The sequence below is a fragment of the Natrix helvetica genome (genome assembly GCF_964273705.1).
Source record: "Natrix helvetica genome assembly, chromosome: 5".
In the NCBI taxonomy this organism is placed as follows: Eukaryota; Metazoa; Chordata; class Lepidosauria; order Squamata; family Natricidae; genus Natrix; species Natrix helvetica.
Genome location: NC_138551.1, coordinates 52,309,640 through 52,329,532, shown reverse-complemented (window position 1 = coordinate 52,329,532; position 19,893 = coordinate 52,309,640). Strand labels below are relative to the sequence as shown.

Below are 19,893 nucleotides of genomic sequence, written 5' to 3'. Positions count from 1 at the left end.
GTTTTGCAAATCTATTTTTGTTCTTATGTTGCTATACACCTATAATCCATTTTTAATATGCTAATAACAGACCAAGTGGTGAAGACACTTTCCAGCAGTGAGAATGAATAAATAAAAAACGACCATGCTATCTTTCTATCTCTGTTATCCACATTCTCACACATAATACCCATCCTTCCCACCCACATTCAAATCATTGTCTAAATCATTAGCTAAATTTAAAAGATGCCTTTAAAGTATAAAAAAAAAGAAATCAAACAATATGGAAACAGAATAATATATGAAGAGAAAAACATAAGATTTCCAACTAATTCCAACTTTCTAGCCACTCATTAGTGGCTAGAAAGTATTAGCTGGAAAGAGAAGGCAGGTGAAAGTATAGTCAATAAGGAGGATTTGTTTAACTGCTGATTCCTTCCAACAATAGCTCTCAAACTGCCATTAACTGAGCAAACCTCATTAATTTATCCAGTTAGCATTTAGTTCTTCCCTAAAAGAAGTACAAGATCACCTCTAAACAGATAAAATGTTTTGCATCTAAAACAATTCTTTCCAAGTGTTGAGTGTTTTATGACAAAAGAACTGGTTGACAATTAAGAGTTTAGACAACCTATATTCCCAGTCTACAACTACAGGTAGAAGATCCAATTGATTCCCCCTTTCATACCTTGACGTATTGAATGTCTGAGACTGCTCTGACTGAGTAATCTGGAACATATACTTGAAGAAATGAGGAGTTCAACTGATTGTTGCTATTCCCTATTGCTGGTGTCATGGCATCAATGCGATCTCCTCTATTAAGAGAATCTGAATGATTTAAGCCACAAGAACGAGGTGGTGACTTATTTTCAGCTGGGGGGGAAAGAAAAAGAAAAATATGAAGAATGCAATTGAAATCCAAAAACCAACATCAGTTCATGGGACAGACTGAGGGTAACTTGAGATAATTGACAAGCTACTTGAATTTAAATTTGTGTGGCTTATTCAGCAAACAAAGGATGTAGATGTGTGTCCTTTGTTAAATCTTCTTGTTCAACCTCTAAAACCACTCTGAACACAAATGAATGTATTTGAACACTAATTAATGCATTCAAATTCAAAATAAAATACTTTAATAAAAACAGTATCATATAGTTTAGAATAACATAAACATAATTAATATAAACATAATGTAACATAAACATATCATAACATAAAACACAACATAAAACATAACATAACAACAATATAAAATTCACAAATGTCAAATGCTTGTAAAACCTCTGGGGGATTAGAAACATTTTCCACAGCATTATAAGCAAGTAATATGTCCTAAATTATAAGAGAAATTAAAATGATTTTGCAACTTATTTACAGACCAGTATGTCAATAAAATAAAAAATGAAAGCCGGATTGATGATTCTAAACGAAACCTTAATTTTCAATTTACAGATGCTCTAAGAGAAACTAATAATGTTTCAGTTTTCACCTACGTGATTATACTCTGGTGTTAATTAATAATGCAAAACTCATATAGATAGTCCTCATATTATGACCATTCTTTTAGAGACCATTTTAAATCATGATGGTGCTGAAAAAAAATTGACTTATGACTGGTCTCCAAAATTTCCAACTGCAGTATCCCCCTGGTCATATGATTAAAATTTGAGTGCATGGCAGCCCTTTCACACTTATGACCAAAAAGACACTTCAAATCCCCCATCCATATCTCTCTGCCATCTATGTTATGTTGGTGTCCCGCAGTTGGTGGCCCTGCCACCATAGCTGAGCATCACCATCTTCTTTCTTCTAGTGCTGGCCAAGTATGTGAGGCTGCTGGCTGCATCAAACCTTTCTTTTCCAAATAATTCTTTTCACAAGGCTTTGAAGCCTTCCAAACCCTCACAAGGTGGCCATACACAACTTGCGCAAGGCTGCACACTATTGGAAAAATGTTGCAAGTGGTCTCAGAAAAAAGGCCTGGCACAGCCAGCAGCTGAGCACATTTCATCAGCAGGATGAAGAAAGCAAACTCAGTGGCCATGGCCATGTGCAAGGTGGCAGGGATCTCGTTCAGGCCAGCGAAGATGATTGGCTGAAGCAATCTGTACCAACAGAAGTCAATCCCTATGTTCTATTTGCTATTTCAAATTCAATTTGTAAGAAAGAAAAAAGCCCAAGTATGTATTGCCACATAATTACTGAAGCTTGGCAAAGTTTCAGAATCATTTTGTAGTATTTACCGTATATACTTGAGTATAAGCCGACTCGAGTATAAGCCGAGACCCCTAATTTTACCCCAAAAAACTGGAAAAAGTTATTGACTCGAGTATAAGCCGAGGCTGGGAAATGCAGCAGCTCACAGTAAATTTCAAAAATAAAAATACAGGTAGATAACAATAAAATTACTAAAAGTGTGTGTGTGTGTGAGTGAGACAGACAGACAGAGGAACAGAGAGAGGGAGAGAAAGAGGGAATCAGAGAGAGACTGACAGAGACGAATCAGAGACGTACTTTTAACTACCTGGCAGCGGCGTTTTGCCTTGGGGGGCTCCTCAGAACATCCCAAGACTTCGGAGGGAAGTTTACAGCCCTCCCTCGGAACGCTTCGGAGGGAAGCTTCTGCAAAGGCGAGTGACAACAAGTCTCCCAGGCTTTAATTTGCCGAGCTGTGCGCACGCGCCTGTTTTCCATGGCGTGGAGCAGCGGTGAGATTCTGCGCGGCGAGCGATGATTCCAGGGGCCATCCGGGAAGATGAGGAACGCGAGGGGGGACCCTGCCCCCCCCACTGATGGCCCCCGGAATCATCGCTCGCCGCCCAGAATCTCGCCGCTGCTCCACGCCGTGGAAAACAGGCGCGCGCGTACAGCTCGGCAAATTACAGCCTGGGAGACTTGTCACTCGCCGGGCTTATGCAGAAGCTTCCCTCCGAAGCCCGAGAGGAGGGAGGGAAGTGGGCGCCCGGCACACAGAAGAGCCGCATTAAAATGTTTAAAGAGCCACATTTTTTTTTTTTTTGGTTCACTGGAGTATAAGCCGAAGTGGATTTTTCAGCCCAAAAAGTGGGCTGAAAAATTCGGCTTATACTCAAGTATATACGGTAGTTATGTTAGCTATTCAAACACCAACAGCGGAATAGAATTTAATTGTGGCCATTTTAAACGTTTTTCTGCATATTATAGGAAGTTCATCTCAGCATATCACTGCAAAAATAACAAAATAACTGCAATGGACAATAGATAAAATTGGTGTTCAATACGAATACAATCCTCTATCAAATACTATCCCTCCATCTTATACACAAGATAATTAAGGCAGATTCAATTGAAGCCTTTTTTAAAAAATCCTAGGCTTAAATCACGTTTTTGTAATTTCCATTGCATACTTTCTTCAAGGTCATCTCTGTGGTTCCTTATATGCACTAATTATTTTATTTCCTGCTGTTACCACCTACCTAAGGGCACTTACTTTTCCCATCACCTACAGTAGTTGCCGATCCCCTAGCTCACCTCTCCCATCAGATCTGCTGCTAAATTCTCACAGATGATATAGTACTGGAGACATTGCATCAGGAAAAAGGCAAACCAAACAACAGCTCTTTTCCTACTTACCTGTAAGCAAGAACCAGTAAGCAAGAATTCTAACAAATTCTAGCTCAATGTTCACAAACAGTTTGTTTATGACACAGCTATAGGAGTAGTTGAAAAATGAGGAATTAATTGGGAGAAAGTTTAGTCTTTGTATCAACTATCCTAGATAATTTCTCCCCTAATACATGAAGTCACAGAAAATCAATCATTAAACCAATTTCCAAACAAGAATTAAATTATGGGAAAGGTTGTTCATTCCTATAATTAAGTGTCAAAAGTCTACTCTGATTATAATAATAATAATACAGAGAAGCCAGAGACCAAAAGCTAGAAAATCGGAGAAGAGCAATGAAGATGATGATAGAACTGGAGGCTACATCATGTGATAAATAGATAAAGAGATCTGGGTATGTCTTCTAGCCTAATAAAGAGAGGGATTAGGGAATGACATGACAGCTGTCCTCTGGTACTTGAGGGGTTGTCACAGAGGAGAGCGAGTTGACTTATTCTCTAAATAAGACTCAGTGGGGGAAAGCTTGTTAAAGAGAGATACAATCTGGAATTAAGGCGAAATGTCCTGACAGTGAAAATGATTAATCAATGGAATAGCTTGCCTCCCATGGTTGTTGATGCTCTATCCCGTGAGGTTTTCAAGAAAAGATTGGGCAATCATTTTTCTGGGATAATATAAGGTCTCCTGCCTTGAACAGGGGGATTGGATTAGAAAATCTCCAAGGTTCCTTCCAGCTCCATGATTCTATGGATTCTAAAGCTAAGGGCTTCGTGGCTGAAACAGGAATAAGGCAATGAAGTGGCTGAAAGTAGTTTAAGAAGCAAAGAAATCTTGACAGAGAAAGATAGAGTGGAAACAATATATTAGAATTAAAGACCTGGGCAAAGAAAGAGGTTTGCCCATCCAGACTAATATTGTTTACATTGACTATTGATTGATCTAGATCAGACCTGTCACTATTTTGGTATAGCCCCACCTGGATTGGACTGAACTGCATTCTCCCACATGAATACCACTGAGCTATGGGCCTTCCTATAAACAATACACACAGCGGCAAAAGAATTAAATCTGCTGAATTTTCAGTTTATTGGTTTTGGCATTGCTTGCAAATGTGACTGCTATGATTGTCATCAGATATAGACTGTGACAGAGTGCAATCTGGTTCAAGGAATATAGTAGTTCATCCATGACAACCTCTGAATGAAATTACCTTAAGGGGACAACATATGGACCGTTTTAAACAACTGCTTCCGTTTTTGTTGCTTCACTCCACATGGAAAACCCCACTGAGTACAAGACTGCATGGAGTCAATGTTTCTACTCTTCCTAGAGCTTTAGAAGAATTAACTCATTATATTCTCCTATATAGGAGTTTACACTAATCCATAGCAATAGAACAATTTGTATATTTTGTTTAGCTTTCAAAAATATGTTTAGTTTTGGTGGTATTTTTAAAGATATGAAAAATGGTAACTGTCAAGGCAGAAGTTTCGGTGACCCAACAAATATCAGGACACAATTCGTTTTTGTTTCAATATCCATTTATTATCTAATCAGAAATAAAAAATTATGGTTATAAGTTTTAATTCTGGTTATATCCATTTCTGGTTTCTGGTTATTTCTGGTTATACCCTGATTATACCCAAACCATTTCTTCTCTAAAAGGATGATATGCAGAATATAAAACTGTTACTAATTAGTTACAGGGTAGGTGCAAGTTACAACAGAGGTACAGAAGAAGCAAAATATTTACCTGGACTGCCTGGGGCTAGTATGTCTGTTCTGCTGACAACAAAGGTACGAGACAAGGATAAAGGAACTAGAGAAGGGAAAAAGAGATGTGACTAAAATCAGAGAAAACATTAATATTTTTAAAGACATAATCAGTTTGCCATGGTGAAGAAATCAAGTACAATTCAAGTGTAAGCAAAGGACATAAAGAGAACAATGAAAAACTGATTGGAAAATAAAACATAATAACATTTAGGAAATCAGATGTCAAACAATACATATTTCTTTCTTAGTTACTTCTTAGTTACAGTTCAAAATTCTCTGAATTTGGAAATACAGTTCTGTTAATATTTTTAGAATAATCTTACTAACAGAAGTTAAAGATATACAACAGAAGATATCATCATAAGCTGTTTAAAGGAAGTATCTGCCCCATAAAAACACATGCATTTTATATTTGTGTTAACAATATAAGTATTAATCAAAGCTCATCCTCTTATTCAAACAGGCGATTAAAAAAAAACAATCCTTGCAAAAAATGAAAGAAATCATTTTGCTTTCTTTTTTCAGATACAAAATAGTGTTATTTCTTTATAATCTTTTGCTGTCAACAAGTGCAGCAGCTACATACTCTTTTAATCCTAATCCAGGAATTCTAAATTATTCCAGAAATGAAGGTAAATAGCCATCTTGATGGAAATTATTATAGCAAATGAGAAAGAAAGAAAGAAAGAAAGAAAGAAAGAAAGAAAGAAAGAAAGAAAGAAAGAAACTTCCATAATATCAACCCATACAGAAATCAAGCGTGCAATTTTTTTCACCTTCTTGTTGTAAAAGAAGAGGAGTCATTCCAACAAAGGAAGTGATCAAATATCTGGAAAAGGAATTTGTTCCTTCAAAAGCAGGTATACAGAGAAAAGTAGGAGAGTAGGGCAACACCAATATGTGCTAACAAATACTTCTAAAATTGAACATATTGCTATCAAAAGCACCAAGAATGGTTTCTCAACAGAACAGTAGCACAAAGATGGAGCCAAAGAGAAATTTCAGAGCTTGACTCAAGTTGTCCTTTACTCCTGATCTGATTTAACAAAAATAAATTGTGCTGTATCTGATTGGGAAGCTGGAAATCTAGCTCTAAAAAGATTTTAAAAAATAAATCTCTATAGGTTTGTCTGAACCTACTGAAAGACTATACTGTCTTTCTCTATTGAAACAAACTGTATCAGAATACTTCAGGATAACAACAGTTTCTTCCCTTACAGGGAAGGATACAGGTAAAATACTGTACTTAAGTACAGAAAGTGATAAAAATAATCCTTGTGATAGATGCATTGCTATGGATTGTTAACATACTCTGTCATGACTCCCCAAAGCTTAGGTTTTAACAAATCTATTTATCACCTACTAGAAGTGAGAGGATCAAAATTATCATTGCTGAACAATTTTGATCCTTGTTGAATAAAACTGGCATTTGTTTTTTGCAAACCTCAACTAAATAAGATTCTATCAGGCTATTTTTCAATCTGCTATGAAAAAGAAGTTAATTGTCTTTGTGAATTGTAGCGAAAGCAATGATTTTATTATCTGATTTTCACTAAAATAGCACATCTGGGTACTATGGTACTTTCTTGCCAATAAACATTAATGCATATGATTCATATGACTTCTTCCAGGTTGAGTGACTTAAGCTAATATAGTATGCCATCATTTATCTTAACAGCAGTTTCAGATGGAGATGGTGAAAAATTACCTGGTGAGGCTGTGAGAGCCATCACTCCATAGTAAGAGAAAGCACCAGCTTCAAACTTCATTCCTTCTTTCCCAGCCTCTACTTCTACTTTTCCCTGCAGAGGAAAAAAAAGATAACTTTCCTATTTAGAATTAGAGGAAATGCTGGCCTTTAGCCAGACCCATTAATTCATTCACCTCAGCAAACATTTATTCTTTTTCAAAAATAGTTTTTATTTTATATGTGTTCCCAAGTATAACTGGTTTGCCTTCAATACCTCAGAGGCTGTTTTTCTCAATTATATTCAATAATTGAACATAAAACATTTTAAATAAACCATTCTGGCTATAAATTAAACAGGTTCACTAAGTGGGACAGTGCCATATATATTTCCCAATGACATCTGAAAGAATGCTTTATGTTTCTTTCCAATATATACCATAACTTTATTTTCTCCTCTGTAGATTCATAACATTATTTTAAAGGCCAGGCAAGCAAGCGTTAAAGGATCAGATAGGTAGTTGCCTGAACTAAAGCCAGTTTGGTGGTGAAAGTGGAAGAAAATGGCAAGTACAATGTGAGCAGAATACATCAATTCCAAAATTGGGAAAATAGCATTGTTACTTTAAGAATCACAAGTTCTATACCAGGTTCAAAGAATTCTATCTTTTGTGTAATTGTTCAACACTGATAGTACATATAAAAAATGTCTGGTATTTATAATTTTGAAGCTTTGCATGCTTCAAATTCCAAATTAATTAGCAGCATACAAAAATGGAAATTTTAGAAGCTGAGGGGAGGAGCCGAAGTCGCGATGACACGACGTGCGATCTCAATGCTCTGAGATTGCAGTCAATACTTTTGCCACTGGGTGGTCCAAATGGACCTAAACCGTCCCGCAGAGACGGTGAACAGGAAGAATACATCTTAGTGATTTCAGGGACATCGCAAAGTCCCTGATTGATCGAAGAGAAGTTCTTCAAACCGGTGACAAAAAACTCCAGCCATTTGGCTGATAAAGTTGGGGTGGCTCCAAAACGGAAGGATATGGAAAGAGAAAGTGATTCCAGCTGGTGAGGAATTTTTACTGTTTTAAAAGTGACTGCCTATAAAAAAAACCTTAATGTTAATTTAAATTGGAGAACAGAAGAAATAAGCGGCGGAATTAAATTTGGACTGGTTTTGGACAGTGGGTTATCTTACTTTTTAAATGTTATCTTCACAGATGGAATTTATGCAAGCCCTTTAAAATGAATGGATTAAGTTTCCTTCTTCTATTTTTTTTCTTTTACTACTCTCTGTAATCTATGGACTAAAATTCTCCTCTTTCATTACTGTGGATGTTTTTCTAACTCATTTAAGAATCGGACTTTTTTTAAACTTGAAATACAAAAAAGATACAAAAAGAAACAAAGAAATACATTGCAACACTGCTACTCGGAGGCTAGAAGTTTGTGTATTGGAAAATGAAATACTTTTTAAAACTGATTATCCTGGCTTGGCACTCCAAGGTCTCAGTTTGTTTATAGAGAGTGATTAAAAAGAAAAGCACACAGATGTTCCTTTGAAGTAAAGGTGAAATGTTATTGTGATATTTAATTCTGTTAAAACCTTCTAAGCTAGAATAGCAGTGTTTGTTAGCTGGAGATAATGGCACAATTTCAACAGCAGAAAGAAGTTTTAAGTCTGCAAAAGATACTTTTAGAAATACAGAAATTATCAGATACACCTGAGAGGATAGAGAAGTTGAAAGTTTTAGTGCAACTAACAGCAAAATATCATGAAGAAGTTGAAGATGCCAATCAAATGGAAAAAGTGACTGTTAAAATCCTAAAAAACGAAGAGGAAAATGAATATATAGAAATGAAAATTGCTGATATTTATGGCGATTGGTTTGTCTCTGAAAGGGAAAGAGTGGAGTACTGAAAGAGGAATTAAATGGAGGGGAAATCTACCCCAGAAGAGACAGAAGAAGAAGGAAAAAAAAAGAATTTATGGATTTAAAGAGAGAAATTTTATTAGCAATATCTTTGATAACTCTACTGACAATGAAAGATAAGCTGATTAAGGAAACAGAAGAAGGGCATCGAAATTACATGAGAGATTCTATAAGCAAAGAGTTGCTAAGAGGAGTCCATACAAAGTTGATTAAGGAGATGATTAGAGGACTGACACCACAAATGGCAGAAGATATGAGACTGTTTTGCTATTGGAAAGATACAGGTTGATAGATGGAAGAGTATAATTTAAAACTAGCTACACTTAGCGAAATTTAGTGATAATAGATATAATTCAATAAACAATTGATAATGATAATAATGTATACAATATGTAGTGTTATGATAAGTAATAATTGGATATGAATATTGAATGGTACCCATGAAAGGAAGATTAGAAACCCTTTTGGATTATATATAAAGGTTAATTTAAAAAAAGTATTAAGTTAGATTCAGTTAAGTCTTGATTATTAGGGGGAGAAATGATATGATGCAGGATATAGTCAAATAAAGGAGGGATAATGATAATAACGTATATATATTTATGGGTACAACACAAGGAAATGGGATGTAAATTGTAATCAGTGATTTGGAAAGAAGGACAGAAAACTTCGTTATTAAATATTATGGATGTTTAGCTAGAATAGGACATAAGGATTTAGTGTCATTGGAGGATTTTAGAAATAGTAAATGAAATACCAGTTTGTGGTTATGTATTAAATCTTGGTATATTTTATGATAAAGGACGTTTAAACAATTATAGTCAAATGAAAATGGAGGTATAATGACGGTAATATGTATAAATATCTGAGTTAAAATACTTGAGTTAATATGAATTATGCTTGATGACTGTGGAAGAGATGCACAAAAGCCTTTTCTAACCAACTAATAACACTTTCTACAGTATGTAAAGAAGGAAGATTTTATGTGTTGTGTTTGTTTTGAAAAATAAAAATAAAAAAAACTATTAAAAAATGGAAAGTTTAGAAGCTGTTGGGACCTGATGTTTCATGTTTAGTGGACAAAGAGAATGGCTCCTGTTTTTCCCAGATGGAACCGAGGGCTGCTTCACAGAGTCTAGCAAGAAGTTGATTACGACGGGAAGAGCTCAATGTTTCAATTTAGGTTCTCTTGAAGGTGGCCAATTTTACCAAAGACATTGGGAACTTGGAGAAACAAAGTGAATTAAAAATAAGTAGAACAAAAATAGGAATATTTATTAAGAACTGAACAAATATAACCTAAGAGAAGGAAAAAAATAATAGAATTCAATAACAGTTCTTATCCTGCTACTATCATGTCTATAGCAAAGTGCTTTCTTCACTTGAGTTGGGAGGAAAATCTACCAAGTGTTTTATTTTAGAGCCTACTTTTGCTGTTCCTCAGTAGCACAGCCAGCAGATACTCATTTCTGTGCTGTCCTTTCTTCTACAACCTACTGTGATCTACCAACAGGAAAGACTACCACCAATTACTCATCTCAGTATGTTTGGCATTCAGTTTGGTTTTGCATTGCTTAATTTTGACTTTATTACTAGTACTTTCATCACACTAGTTCTGGAAATCACATGGTTTTCAGGCCCCAGAGGCAGAAATCTACCACAAGTGAGAATTCACACATGAGGGCTGACAGCTTTCTTCAGCTGAGAGCCTGTGAAGAGTGCAGTGCTTTTCTCCTTGTTGGGGTCCTGATTAGAGGATAAAATCTAAATAGCTTTTTCTCCTTCCCCCTATGAATGTTAGCAGAGATGAATGCTTTTAAAATGGAACCAGGGTTTAACAGATGCGAACAAGTGAGATTCACCACTTCAAACATCCTATTTGGAAATGCTAAAAATGAACAGAGAGCTACTAGATCACTAAAGAAGACTACGTACAGGTAGCCAAAATTTGCAGAGAATAAATCAGGAAAGTAAAAACTCGGAATAAGCTGAATTGGCAAATGATCTCAGGAATAACAAAAAGAGATGATTTGGGTATGTTTAAAATAAAAGAAAGAGGGGAAAATAGTACACCAGCTGCTAACTGAAGATAACAAATGATAACAGATAACAAAAGCAAAACTATTCAATTTCTATTTTAGCTCAGTCTTCTCTGAGAAAAGAATATGTGTTCCACCAGGGAATTATGAAGAACACGAGGAAGGAACAGGTTTCCAGTTCAAGCTTGTGAGAAATATTAGTCAGATACTGACCTTCAATGAGTTCAAATCTCCAGGGCCAGATGGATTGCATCCTAGGGAACAAAAGGAAATTGCTGAAGATCTGGCCAAAACTCTCCAAACCAGGTGAAATAACAGATGACTAGAAGAAGGAATGCAATGTCCTTATAGAAGAAAGGAACTGCAGACCAGTCAGTCTGATACCTGGGAAGATTTTGATTTTAAGGCAATTAATGTTAAGAGACTTGAAAATAATATGGAAAATACTAAAAGTGTGGATTTATTAAGAACAATTTTTTCAAAGCTAATTTATTTTTTTTACCAGGTAGCTTCCTTTATAGACTATGGAAATGCAGTAGGAATAAATGTATCTTGACTAGCAAAAAAATAATAATCAGCTACTCTGTGGCAGTCTGATTAGCAAGTATCAGCTGACTCACGCAAACCATTCTTGAAACTGAATGTTCATTTCTCAAACTGAAGTGAGATATAAAATAGGATACCACAAAGCTTAGCCCTGGACTATTTTCATTAATATTAATGAGTCGAATGAAGAAATAGAAGGGATTTATGAAATTAGTAGATGATCCAAACTGATGTTAATATTCTATAAGACAGAAAGAAAATTCAAAATGATCTTGAGACAAAAGAGAAGTGAATTTAAAAAACATGGAGGAGAGGTTCCTTCTAAGGATGGAGAAAAGTTTGCAACAGGGATCGTGATTTAATTCTGATCCATAGAAATATCTGTGCTGGCTCAATGTTTATTAAAGCAAAACCTTAATAATGTTCTCTACCACAATGATAGAGTTATCATCTATAAGAATGTGACTGATTTTAGATGGATGGAGGTTTCGTTGTCTTCTCTGACAGGATGCATTTCTACAAAAATGCTGAAACATATTTTCTAAAATTTGCAAGGTAACTTGCATCATGGACAGAGAATGATGTTACTGTGCTTATTTATATGAACAATGGATCTCTGAGGTGACCTGAATGGATTAATTCCAAAAAAACTAAAAACTTTAAGCAACTTTGCAAAGAGGTTCTAAATAAAAGATGTGACATCATCATTTTGTTACCAACTAGCAATTATTTATTTGATCCAAGCCTAAATGTGTATCCCACTGTAAGTCCAATGGAAATAAGAGCAAAGAAAGGTCAACAGTCTTATTGGTAAATCCTGTCCATCAAAGAAGAGGCACAAGTTTCCATGGAAGGCGGAGGTATTTCCAAAAGTGCACTGTGAGAAAAATGAATAATTGGCACCATCTCATAGTCAGCTGAACAAATAGCATTATTATAAGAGTAATTATTATAAAGTGTAAAAAGCCTCTGAGCTATGAAAAGGCTGGTGGTAGGTTGGTCCCAAGCAGGACTCATGAAGTCAATATGATAGAATGTCTTATTGAATGGCAGAAAGATATTTGCGTGACTGAAATTCAGGAGGATCCTAGAAAGAATAAGATTTAAGATAGCTGAAAGTGCAGTCCCGTGGAAAATGTATTCTATGGGACTGAGAAAGGGTAGCCTGGACATGGTCCTAAAGTGGAAAATCAAATGGAACCACCAGGACTCAGTGTGAAATAGTATTTAAGAGACTGAAGTAGGAATGGTAAGGTCTAGGTTCAAAACTACCCTTAGTTATAGAAACTTAGTGGTGACTTAGAGACAATTACTTTCTCTCGGTGCAATCTAGCTCACAGGACAAATAGATTTCTCTTTGTTAAGCTATATGTTGCTCCTGGAAAAAAGACAAGAAATATATTCAACAAATAAAATAAATAAATTGTTTATATAAAGATATATACACTGCTATATAAGATATAATATTACAGCCATCATGCCAACCAGGAATAAATTTTACTGAAACAAACATTCAAAGGTTTATCCTTCTTAATCCGATAAAGTTTTTCTAATTAGTTAGTTGATCTCATTGTCAAATATTTTTCAGTGTGGTGAGAAATTATGGTAGGACCAGAACAACAGCAGGAATGCAAACTGGATTAAATGAAATAATTTGTTCGGCTTCATTTGGTACATAAGGATAGTCCTTGACTTATGATCATTTGTTTAACCAAGTTCAGAGTTATGACGACCTTGGGAAAATTGGCTTACTTTTTTCCATTTGGTTCTACATCAGTACTCACATTTACAACTATCACACACCCTCTTGATCACATGGTTATAATTTGGGAACTTGGCCACCAGCACACATTTACAGCATTCTGCGGTCATGTGATATATATTTCTTGCCAACACCCATTGGGGAAGCTGGATTCACTTAACTACCCCCTGTAAAATGGTCATAAAATCAGATCTGATTTTGACTTATGACCACAATGATTTATGGCAGAAGTTCTTGTCCCAATCATAGTCATAAGTTTAGGATTGCCTGTATGGATATAAATAGCCAAGACAGAATGACCCACACTCACATTTACATTTGATTTGGGTTTTTTTTTCATTTAAATGACTATAATTTCAAGAAAAAAAGAAAAATGGAATTTTTTTTTACAAAATGGGTATAAATGGGAAAAAGTCATTGATATTTCTAGCTATATTTTTAATGACCTAGTTTTTAAGAAGTGCCAAGAAAGATAATGAGAGTTTTCTTTATAGGAAGACTGTCAGTACATTTCACAAAGTCTGCATGAGTAATAGAGAAACCATCATCTTCTTTAAAATGCAACTATCCCTTGAAATGATCAAAAATCTTAAGAAGGATTTACACTCTAAGTTATTTTCTTTACATTTTGATATGAGGTAGTAAAACAATGACTAGATCTAGCAAAGGAGAGAAAAATAGACTCAGCACAGAGGAAGGTAAAATCCTTTTGAGTTATAAAACAAATTTTGAGCACCATTAAAAATCTTCAAGTTGGAGTCTAAATTACTGACTTAAATCCTTTCCCGAGAACTTTAGCTATAAAGGTACTTTTTGAATAATAATTTCTGGTACGCTGAGTAGCAAATGAGTTGACCTTAGTCTTTAATATTGCATCCTGGAAATGGAATCTTGCCACCTTGGAACTCCCAAATCATCACAAAGCCTTCTCTCAAGCTTGACTTCACATTTGCTCTTCTGCTCTGCTGGAAGGCAGATTTACAACAAGCCAATAAAAGTTTGTACCTGCTCTTTTGACTCAAGGACACTTGATACAAATGAAATGTCTTCACACAATGCTGTATATAATGAGGCTTACGTTATACAGTCCCTCTCTACTGGGGCTGGGCAAGTGATGCTATTGCAGTGTTTCTGAGTGCCTGGAGGCTATGTGGGTCTGGATGGGGACTTCAACTCAACCCAGACTAATCTTGCCAGATTGGCATTGGGTGTTTGGCCCACCAGGGAATGGTGACTTGCCATCTTTGACTAGCAATGGGATTGCATTTCTCTGAACTAAGCTGATGTGCAATTTGAGGTGGGGGGATTCTTGGATTCACTGTTCTTGCTTAATGAGCATATATAGCCATGGCAAGGGGAGTTTTTTTACAGATTTGTTTGTGCACTCTTTTCTGGACCACAATCATTCACATAATCGTTACCTCGTGGCTGCATTATTGTAAAGCTCTAAATCTCCCCTAAAAGTCACTTGGAAGTTACAACTGGCCCAGAACACAGAGGCACCCAGAGTATTGGGTGCTCATAGGCTCAGCTATGTTATACCTTTATTGTATAAACTGTACTGGCTCCCTGATTTCTTCCAGGTGTTATCACCTTTAAAGCCCTACAAGCCATGGGGCTTGATTATTTGTGGCACTGCCTGTCTCTAAGAATATACACCCACTAGATCAGATAGGGTGGGCATACTCAAGGTCTCCTCCCTGAAATCTTGTGGGGTCTTGGAAATATGCCTTTTCTGCTGCTCCTACCCTCCCACTGGTGATTTGACAGACCCCCCCCCCACACCATTCTAGTCTTCCAGAAGGCCATTCAAACTTCACTTTTTATTGAGGTGCTGACATTGTGTGCATAGAAGGTATGGAAAGATTACAATTGAGACTGATGTGTCCTCAATGGGGACATTTCAAGGGGTACAATTATGGCTCAGGGTTTTTATTATTTTACTGTTTTTATGATAGTTTTATTAAATGGTTAGATAGGTGGCCATACAAATCTTTTAAATAAATAAATAAACCAAATTCTGTATGTAACATATGGAGTACAGCAATAAATAGTAAGAGTATACTATCAAAACCAGTTCCTTCTCTAGCTATAGCACTTATTCCTCGTTGCTTTTATCTTACAATCTGTTTGTTTCACACTGTATTATTCATTATGTAACTCAGTATTGGATTACTGTCTGGACTTTATTTCTTGTAGGCCTTTGGCTATAACAAAGAATTCATTCATTCAAAGCTAGAGGTGACTTAAGCAGATAAATGACTCAAGAATAGACTATGATCCTGATCACAGAGGCCAAGAAAACAACTATATTAGTAATATAAGATTAAAACGCTTTTGCTGAAACATTCATTAGGTGGGATCATTCTTAGCACCTAATTATATAAGGACTTTAATGCAATATAAACGTTGTGGCACAGGTTTTCACTGACTACATCAAAAGCATAAACTATTATCCAAAATTGGTAAGTATATTTCTGTGTGTGGAACAAAAAAAACATTTCCCCCCCAAGAACAGAAGATTCTTTCACTTTTTAGTATAAAACAAGTCACTATGTTTGTGTTGAGCAAAGGAGTTTCTATCATTTATTAGAATTTTCTACTGTGTATTTTATCTATCGTATAAGTAGCAACTCTTGGAACAAAAGTCTGTTTGAATTTTAAAACATGTACATTCAGTATACAAGAGAAGTAAAATGAAAATAAATATACTCTTTAAGTATACAGAAATAGTTTTCAATCAAAAGTAATATATATTATTAAACAAGCTCAATAAGATCAGATTTGCAACTTTTTTTTCTTTATGACTAATTTTAAAGGCTTTTAAAAATACCTCATAAAAACAAGTAAAGCTGCAATTATAATATAAAATATACTAAACCATATCTCGACCATATTTCAAATTTTCTGCATGACTTAATGACTCTTCATGTTATTTTGGCGATCAGACAAAGCCTTCCGAATTCATAGTTTATTTTTCTCTCTAAAAATAACATCTGCATAGATATCTGAGGTAAACAAATTTGTGTAAATCAAATTATTTTTATCAATGAAAAAGATATTGTTCCTAACAAACGTTCAGACTATCTTGTGAATTGATTTGTGAAAATATCAAAACTATAATAGTTAAGTGGAAATACTGTAGAAGATTTCAGTTTTATTTAAAAACACCAAAGTAATGCATTAAACTAAATAGTATTGTCAAACAACAGATCTAAAGACCACAAAATTGTTTGGTTTTTTTGTTGTCATTTGTTTTAAAAGCAAACCGGTAGGTGGTGCTGTTTGCTTACTACAGTATACATAATTGTTTAGTTTATTAGGCAAAACTAAGATTAGTCCAATTTGTATTGCAGATTACCCATAAAATAATGCCGTGAGTTAATAATATGCATACCAGGATTTTATCAAAATGTCATCTGTTCTGGTTATTGACTTAAAAATATTTACTTTTGGGAAGAAATGTGATTTTTCAAGCATATTTGCTGCTTAATTGTTTCCCACTACTTTAGTTCCCACTACTTTAAAATAATTTGGTTTTCACTCTATTTTGATGATGGCCAAAAACCAAAATTCAGATAACATTACCTTCCATATGTTGGTTACTTACAATTCTCAGTATCGCTAGTCAACGTAGTGAGCAATGGAAATGGTGACTTGAAAACATCTACAGGGACTTAAATTATGGAATTAATTGGATGATTTTAATGATTAATTAAAAGTAGTTAATATTAATTAGGAGTATATCTAAAATTGTATGGTGATCAATACATTGAATAACTGAATAAGAATGTAATACATGGCCCTGTTTTTACATAGGCTAATATTTTCACCTTTTCTTCAAAAGGGTCAACAGCAATTTCTTCGGTCATTTTCAGATTGTGCCTTTTTCTTTCATCTCCTGCTTTATTGTTATGGAATGTATGAAAGATCTTGGGGGAAAAGAGGAGATGCTGCCTAGGAAACAATCAGACAAGAGAAGCAGGAGCCTGCAGTCGCTTTATGTCAGAGAAACTTAAGAAAGACCCACTTTATTGGACCAAGTAGTGAAATTTGTGTCTTCAGACTTGCAAGTTTTTATTAATGTAGCCTTACAATAAATTAGAATTAGTTCATTTTGTCATGTTTCCTATCTGGTTTACCGGAGAGAGCTGACATTTATCAATGTAATTATGATTTTTTTTAAAGTACCAGTACTTTCTACTCCTAAATACAAGGCTCCTTTAATCAGACACCCCCCAAATTTTAATAGACACATAATAATTTTCCCATTAAATAAGATGGTGTTGATTGAAGTATTTCTAAAAAAAGTGACTCAGACTAGAATTTGGAAGGAGGAACTGTTGTCTTGACTTTTGCCCTCCCCCTGATATTTTAAACCAGCACAGCTCCATCCTCCCACTATTTGCACTGAAAAAAAGAGCTCCCACTCTTACCAATGGACCTTTTGCCAATACCTCTGAAGCTGCCATTTATTTTTTTAAAGCCATTCAGTCACCATTAGGATGAATAGTATCTTGCTTAACCAAGTCTTAAGTTGCCCAATGCAGGGAGAACAAATAACAAGGTAATGCAGGAATAATGATGACCCTTCGGACATTAGAGACTGTCCCTAAATAGTCATGCAGGTCAGAGGAGAGTTGCAGGAGAAACAAATGCTTATAATCATAGGTCTGACCTGTAAAATTAGAATGAAGTAATCAATAGGTTTGTTTCGCTGATAGAGGTAGTATTCGGGGGCTTTCTTGTTTTTCTCATCATATTTCAGCTCCTGAATCACATTGGGATGCTTTAGTAACCTCAGGAGGATCTTTTCAGACATTTGGGATGGGCCAAATGCTTCAACCTCTGAAAACATAAAAACAACTTGATTGATAATGTACAGTACATTTGTTAAGACAATATATTGATTACCATATTATTAAAATAAATATAAAAGTGGAATGGCAAATATTTCAGGCCAACACATCTCTGTTATTTATTAGCTCTGTCCTGTGCCTTGGGCATTAAGTTCATGTCACTGCTCAGACTGCCCAAGAATTTATCAACCCATCTGGGCAATATTAGGTTGCAGGTAATATCTGTCTATTCATAAAGAGAGACCAGAAATGGAGGAAGCAATTAAAGAAGACATCCTTCTTCCATTTTTTTTGCTCTTCTCTACCTCTGGAAATCTGGCCTAAAATATTTTTCCTCCCAAAAGGGAAAAGGCACACATATAAAAGAAAAAAGGAAATGGAGAATGGAGGGAGAGAAAAGGGAAAGGTTTATCTTAAATGGGTAGGGTCTCCTGCTTGGACGAGGGTTGGACTAGATACAATACAATACAATACAATAGTAGAGTTGGAAGGGACCTTGGAGGTCTTCTAGTCCAACCCCCTGCCTAGGCAGGAAACCCTATACCATTTCAGACAAATAGCGATCCAACATCTTCTTAAAGACTTCCAGTGTTGGGGCATTCACAACTTCTGGAGGCAAGCTGTTCCACTGATTAATTGTTGTAACTGTCAGGAAATTTCTCCTCAGTTCTAATGACCTACAAGGTCCCTTCCGTTAATATGTTAAAAGTGGAAAACAGACAGTGCTCCTGCATGGTTGTTTCATTCCAGCAACTATTTTTAATTAAATGAAAGGCAAAGAAAGTTAAATGGTTTTCCTAGTGGCATCCAGTTCAGTTTTAGCCTGATCAAGTCTATGAAAGCAATGTGATGCTGTTCCTTACCCTGGCCTTCTTGTACAATTTTAGGTTGTACAAGCTCTACTTCTGTTAAACTCTCAGAATTTCTATCAGGACTGAACATAAAGTATAAGAGGAAAATATAATGAACAAGGAGACACAATATACAATTTCCTAACACAGCTTCTCTACTCCATCCACTATTTCATTGACTCTGTTAACAATTTAGCAGTTCGACCCTAATGAGATAAGAACTTGAAAAAAACCACACTTGCCTGTTGCTAGGAAACGGTGCATTGCCAAAAGCAACTGTGGTGAGATTTTAACCTTCATTTCACTATCTGTCTGTTTGAAGGCAGAGAAATCCTGTTTTCTCTCCCGATGGGCTACTTTCTTTTTGGTCTTGTTATCAGCTAGAGGTAAAACAAAAAAAAAGATTCATTACATTTCGCTCCAGTATTTACCTTATGATTTCATTTCTATATTCCAATTTATTATTTTTGCATTTATTCCAATTATTATAAGCTGTTATTATTTACGTAATAAAAGTTCACAAACCTCTGAGAAACTCCACCCATCTAATTAAAAGTTTGTGATGTCGGGTAACTTTTGATCAAAGTCTTTACCTTATCAAAGCGAACTACTGTAGGATCTGTTTTCATTAGGCTAGCATGTAAAGAAAGGCCTGTCAGAGTGCTCCCACTGCTGCTTTTCTGCATTAAAAATTATGGCCCTGAGGAAGTGTTCCTGGCTTTACAAATAATGACAACAATGAGGAAAAGAAATAACGGGCAGAAAATAATCCAACATTCCTTTGAATAATGATAGGCAAAAAATAATTGACATTTTTGTTTCTCTTGTACCAACACATTTTTTATGCTAAT

At 35.4% G+C, this 19,893-nt stretch overlaps 1 protein-coding gene across 1 annotated transcript in view; it reads right to left on the bottom strand.

The window, feature by feature from the left end:
* The window catches only part of CNNM2 (cyclin and CBS domain divalent metal cation transport mediator 2), a 116,198-nt gene that overhangs the window by 6,245 nt on the left and 90,060 nt on the right, over positions 1-19,893 (bottom strand). Inside the window, exons 3-7 of the mRNA XM_081953713.1 lie at positions 19,285-19,422; positions 18,011-18,180; positions 7,068-7,161; positions 5,337-5,402; positions 668-852 (exon numbers count right to left, since the gene is read on the bottom strand). Coding sequence (XP_081809839.1) covers positions 668-852; positions 5,337-5,402; positions 7,068-7,161; positions 18,011-18,180; positions 19,285-19,422 — 653 coding nt within the window. The remainder of the gene's footprint in view (positions 1-667; positions 853-5,336; positions 5,403-7,067; positions 7,162-18,010; positions 18,181-19,284; positions 19,423-19,893) is intronic.